Source organism: Engraulis encrasicolus, chromosome 10 (assembly GCF_034702125.1).
Source record: "Engraulis encrasicolus isolate BLACKSEA-1 chromosome 10, IST_EnEncr_1.0, whole genome shotgun sequence".
Lineage (NCBI taxonomy): Eukaryota > Metazoa > Chordata > Actinopteri > Clupeiformes > Engraulidae > Engraulis > Engraulis encrasicolus.
The window spans coordinates 485,570-492,110 of NC_085866.1; the positions used below are offsets into that span (position 1 = coordinate 485,570).

The 6,541-nt window shown below is 46.6% G+C and overlaps 1 protein-coding gene across 3 annotated transcripts in view; it reads left to right on the forward strand.

Annotated features, from left to right (window-relative positions):
• The first annotated feature begins 579 nt into the window (after positions 1-579).
• The window catches only part of LOC134456475 (adiponectin receptor protein 1-like), an 18,415-nt gene continuing 12,453 nt past the window's right edge, over positions 580-6,541 (forward strand). For 2 of the 3 annotated variants that reach the window (XM_063207837.1, XM_063207839.1), the window contains exons 1-4: positions 580-707; positions 2,274-2,548; positions 2,904-3,029; positions 3,895-4,066. In XM_063207837.1, the coding sequence (XP_063063907.1) occupies positions 2,363-2,548; positions 2,904-3,029; positions 3,895-4,066 (484 nt within the window). In that variant the 5' untranslated portion in view covers positions 580-707; positions 2,274-2,362. Of the gene's footprint in view, positions 883-2,273; positions 2,549-2,903; positions 3,030-3,894; positions 4,067-6,541 lie in introns of all 3 variants that reach the window. The other variant, XM_063207838.1, reaches the window with a different exon arrangement.

Below are 6,541 nucleotides of genomic sequence, written 5' to 3' on the forward strand. Positions count from 1 at the left end.
CCTGTAGCCTAGGGGCCCCAGACCATCAATCCGACCCTGTGGGGGCCCCACAGCAACCTGTAGCCTAGGGGGCCCCAGACCATCAATCCGACCCTGAATTTAGACATTTTCCCAATCATAATGATGAATACTTAGAATTTGATGGTGGTGGTAAGTACGATGGCTCATTGCATTCACTCAATAATAGGCCTACAAATTTCACCAGGTTATCTCATAGTTATGACAGAAGCTGGTGAATTGTTTTTATTATTGAGTGGATACAATGAGCCATAGTAGGTAGCCTAAGCAAGTGTGTCAGTCATATGGTGGTGTGTGTGTGTGTGTGTGTGTGTGTGTGTGTGTGTGTGTGTGGTGTTTGGGGGGATGTGCCTCCATGAGTGTGTGTGTGTGTGTGTGTGTGTGTGTGTGTGTGTGTGTGTGTGTGTGTGTGTGTGTGTGTGTGTGTGTGTGTGTGTCGCGCTGTGCTGTGCTGTGTGCAGTGTCATGTGTGTTGTTTTGCGCACATATGAAAAGAAGGTGACGTGACGTGGAGCAGCAGCGTTCTGAAGCGCGAGAGAGAGTCCCTCCTCCTCCCCACTGCTGGCTGTTTACCAGCTGATGCACGAGAGAGGAAACACACACACACACGGCTCATCTTACACACACTCATCACCTGTGATTCACGGACAAAAAGAGCATTTAGGCTACTCGCGGAGGTCTCGCTTCAGGTAAGAAATACCCCCTCGTGTCCTGTTTTCTGTGTCATCCCCAGAGACACACGGCGAGACATTAGGCAGAGTTGAGTGAACGCTGTTAGCTTCTTCGGTTAGCATCAGCAGGCAAGGCTGGGCTGGTCATCTGGCATACTGGGCATTTTCTCGGTGGTTTAGCGACAGTCCCCAGGTAAGGTTTAAACACTGCTGTTACCGTGTTTTGTTTTTGTTTGTTTTTTCTTTATTTAGAGATTGACCCTCAATATTTAACAATGACCATGTGGACTTAGCCAATTGTGGAATCACAGAATAGCAGCGAGGGCCAGTGTGTGGAAGGGAAGGGGGTGGTAGTATTATGAAGTGCCAAAAATGCCTGCGCTGGTTTTCGATGCTGGACCAGTCCCGGCAGCAGGCGTGTGTAGTATGCAATGCATGCTAGCGTAGCGCAGTCGCTGCTGAATGAACGCAGCCGAGTTATCAATGCTCAGATTTGTAGCCTAGACTACAACAACACTAGGCCTACTGTAAAATTAACATATTTGGCTAATAATGGCACTGTTTTACAGTCAGACACTCTAGCACGTTTCTGAAGAGGCTCATGCTTTCGAAAACAATTGGGCAAGATTTAGGTGACTGTTTCTTGAGAGTTTTTTTTTTCCTGGATTGCCTGTCTGTCCAGTTTGGCAAGTTTTTGCCTCGTAAATTGTGACAAGGGTCATGTGAACACTCAATGGAGAAAAACATGAAATCCACCTGCCGTCAGTCCCGTCAGAGAAGACCTATGACTACACTAGTGTTTCTCAACCTTTTTTGTCTTGTGTACCCCCTAAGCCTTTTTGTCCTAAGATGAGTACCCCTCACTCATGCTCTATATGCCAATGTGACTATTCCCCATGCATTTGTTAATTTTTCCACCCCCTGCAGTGTGCTCGCGTACCCCTAGTGGTACTCGTACCCCTAGTTGGGAAACACTGAACTACACAGCAGGGGTGTTTGTAATAGTGTGTTGCAATAGGAGCAGAAGGTGTGGGCTTGGCTTGGAAAACTTGGTGGGACATTAATATGGCAAAATGACCTGGTATGCTATTTTTGGGAACCCTTTTCATTCGAGGGTCCACTTCAAATGCATCCGAGGGCTGTCCTCCGAGCAAGGGTCACACTGTGAACCCAAACCTGGATTTCCCTCCTACATTTTAGGCCTATATTGAATCAAGCCAACTTTACAACAGACCCCACCTTCTCTAGGTCCCATGAATGTAACTTAATTGTATTGCAAATGGAATTTCTAAGATTCCATTTCAAAATATGTCATATTTCATGTGAAGCTGCATAACATTAAAATTATATCGGGGGCTCCAGACGTAGGTTCCCCACCCACTATTTTTTTGTGCACCCGGTTTTACAACTCGATGAAGTTGGTGTATCTCAGAGTCATATGCGGTCGTTTTAGAACGTTTTCAGGGAACATATGTTGTGTAATTTCAAGCCGATTGTGTCACTCTTCTTTCTCTCTCTCTCTCTCTCTCTCTCTCTCTCTCTCTCTCTCTCTCTCTCTCTCTCTCTCTCTCTGTGCCTTCCCAGGAGTGTGTGCGAGTACAAGAGTGTGTGCGAGTACAAGAGTGTGTGTGTGTGTGTGTGTATTTAAGGGAAGGCGGCCGGGCTGTGCCTCCATGACGGCCCGAGCCCATGGTTCCGGAATGTTCTCCGAGGACGACGTCGAGCAGCGGGGGGTTCCGGAGCGGCGGGGGGTTCCGGAGGGGGAGGCTGGCCTCAGGGGACGAGCCCAGCTGGAGCTGAGGGATGAGGAGCAGAACACGGAACTCACAGAACTGGGGCCCCTTCTAGAACCCAGCAAGGTGAGAAGCACAGAACTGGGGCCCCTTCTAGAACCCAGCAAGGTGAGAAGCACAGAACTGGGGCCCCTTCTAGAACCCAGCAAGGTGAGAAGCACAGAACTGGGGCCCCTTCTAGAACCCAGCAAGGTGAGAACCTCAGAACTGGGGCCCCTTCTAGAACTAGAACCCAGCAAGGTAAGAACCTCAGAACCCCATTTGTACCTGATGTAATGGAGGCCAGGTATTAGAGTTAGGCCAAGGTTGCTGGTTTAATCCCACCCTCCCACTCCCTATCTCCCTACTTAGTGTCAGCTAAATTGTGATGTAATGCAGTGTGTGTGTGTGTGTGTGTGTGTGTGTGTGTGTGTGTGTGTAGGGGGCGTGTGCCTTCCCCGGTGGTGGTGATGATGATGATGGTGGTGATGAAGAGGAGGGTCACATGATCACGTTGCCGCTGCAGGCTCATCACGCCATGGAGAAGATGGAGGAGTTCGTACACAAGGTCACACACACACACACACACACACACACACACACACACACACACACACACACACACACACACACACACACCATGGAGGAGTTCGTACACAAGGTCACACACACACACACACACACACACACACACACACACACACACACTGCACTGGAATTAAGCTTGATTTGTTGGGTGGGAATCTCACTTATTGCTTTACTTAATTCATTTAATTTCAATTAATATGTGAGGGGGGTGGGGATGCCCATGCACACGGTTGTCTGAGAACGCGCTGCTACTCCGGTCTATGCAACTCAGGTAGTCAAAGCAACATGTAAATCAGCGCCGCAGTACAGGTTAACCAAGGTCAAGGTAGCCAGGTTTTGTCAACCCCGGTTTACCATGTTAACCCCGGGTTAGTTCTGGGTTAGTTCTGGGTTAGTTCTGGTTAGTTCTGGGTTAGTTCTGGTTAGTTCTGGGTCAGTTCTGGTTAGTTCTGGGTTAGTTCTGGTTAGTTCTGGGTCAGTTCTGATTAGTTCTGGGTAGTTCTGGGTTAGTTCTGGGTTAGTTCTGGGTTAGTTCTGGTTAGTTCTGGTTAGTTCTGGTTAGTTCTGGTTAGTTCTGGGTCAGTTCTGATTAGTTCTGATTAGTTCTGGGTTAGTTTGTAGGTTGAACTCTGTTGGCAGTACAGGGCACCTACACAACACGCCTGTGGACACTAAATATACTTGTGGGGACGTTCTTCAATTCATAGGAACAGGCTTCACGTGTGTGTGTGTGTGTGTGTGTGTGTGTATATCTTGTGTTCAGATGTGGGAATCTTGTGACATGTGATCCTGTGTGTGTGTGTGTGTAACTGTGTGTGTTTTGTGTGTGTGTGTGTTGTGTCCAGGTGTGGGAGGGTCGTTGGCGTGTGATCCCGTTCCACCTGCTTCCTGATTGGCTGAAGGATAACGACTACCTGCTGCACGGGCACCGCCCCCCCATGCCCTCCTTCAGGGCGTGCTTTGGCTCCATCTTCAGGATACACACCGAGACCGGCAACATATGGACACACCTACTGGGTACACACACACACACACACACACACACACACACACACACACACACACACACACACACACACACACACACACACACACACACACACACACACACAGGATACACACAGAGACGGGAAATATATGGACACACCTACTAGGTACACACACACACACACACACACACACACACACACACACACACACACACACACACACACACACACACACACACACACACACACACACACACACAGGATACACACCGAGACCGGCAACATATGGACACACCTACTGGGTACACACACACACACACACACACACACACACACACACACACACACACACAGGATACACACCGAGACCGGCAACATATGGACACACCTACTGGGTACACACACACACACACACACACACACACACACACACACACACACACACACACACACACACACACACACACACACACACACACAGGATACACACCGAGACGGGCAACATATGGACACACCTACTGGGTACACACCAGTGTTAATTTCGTCAGCTTTTTTTGATTTAGTCTTAGTCTTAGTCACAATGACGAAAATCAATTTTAGTCTTAGTCATATTTTAGTCATTGGCTTCCCAATTTAGTCTTAGTCTTAGTCAAAATGACGAAAATCAATTTTAGTCATAGTCAAATTTTAGTCATTTTAGTCATTTTCGTCAACATTTCAAATTTTAGTCATTTTAGTCAATATTGTGGTGTAAAATAAATAACCTACAATGGCTATTGTTATTTCAGAAAGTATTACTAATATAGCCTATTGCAGCAAATATTCACCTTGTTACTTGGTAATTTTCCACCAAAACCCAAATCAGTCATTTCAACATCATAGAGCAAAAGAGCATCGCGCGCGCACACACACACACACACACACACACACACACTTCCAGGTGCAGGTTACTCTCTCTCTCTCTTTCTCTCTCTCTCTCTCTCTCTCATGCATTAGAAGCTGCTGCGTATTATTTGATTTTGAGTTTGATCACGGAGGAAGCTACATGCTCTTCTTCACCTGACCGCGTGACTTAAGCCTGCAGATTGCCGGCAATGGGAAGATCAGACATCCCAAGTCTCCATGAAGTTCAAGAAGTCTCCCTGATAGTGGCTTCCCGATGACCACGAGTTAGATCAACTATTGCTGATGTTAGACTATGCAAGTTAGTTTTTGTTTCCAATTGGCAATGCGAGCAGAGAACGATAATGACTCATGCGGCATGCGTGGAATAGGCTTAAATAGATTGCGCGAGCACACTTCGTATGCTCTGCAAAAGTCAAAGGAAAAATAGTTAGGCAGGGGTATGCAGACTGGACGATAGAAAAGACATGTACATACAAATATTTAAACACTAATGCTGTTTTGTTTGTCGGGGGGTGTCGAGGCTCGATAAGCAAGACCCTGAAAAGAGTTTTTGGAACTCAGGAAGACGCTGCAGACGCATGGAAATGCTGTCGACTCCCTTGGGTCTTTTAGCGTTGCTCTCGACGAGAACAAGTTTCTCAACAGTTTAAAACTTCGTAGCGATCGCCCATCCATTGATTCTTTTCAAAACTACTACAGTAGCCGTGCCTCTGTTTAGACAGGCCAACTTTCCCCCCGCTGGCGCGCGCTCCCGCGGTGACTGATTTAAATACATTCACAAATCCGACCTTCATGATTTGCTTGCGAACTGCCTACTCATGTGGTTAAACAACAAATATAGCAAACATTACTAAAAAATAACAGACAACGAACGCCGGGCAGCCTAAGTGAAAAGGAGAATAGTGGAAGCTCGAGGTGGTTTAACATGACAGTATCAGAGGAGGATTGGCGAGACGACTGTCATTACTGCAGAAACACATGTCTTCGTCATGGACAAGAGGGTTGTTGAACATGTTTCAAAATTAACACTTCCCTCAACGTCGGCTATTTTATCTCTTTCTCTGGGAATGTTTTAGGACCTAAACTAAACTTAAATGGACTCACTGAACTACTAGGCTACAAAACTACTGACTGAGCCGCGCCATGCACTGGCTGGCTGCCAGCAGAGACAAGCGAGGCAACAGCGTGAGCGCGCAACAACCTATGAAGTTCAAGACACTTTGGCCTATATTAATTACAAATTAATTATAAACGATTATATTTTTTAATGTCCATTCGTCCATGGCTTGTAAATTTCGTCTCGTCTTATATTTATATATTTAAATATTTTTTATTTTCGTCATATTTTTATTTGCTGGAGGAAATTTTTAGTGCGTCATCGTCTCGTCATCGTCAAGGGAAAAAGGGGCGTTGATGAAATATTTTCGTCATCGTCGTGGTTGACGAAATTAACACTGGTACACACACACACACACACACACACACACACACACACACACACACACAGGATACACACACAGGATACACACACACACACACACACAGGATACAAACCGAGACGGGAAACATATGGACACACCTACAAGGTACACACACA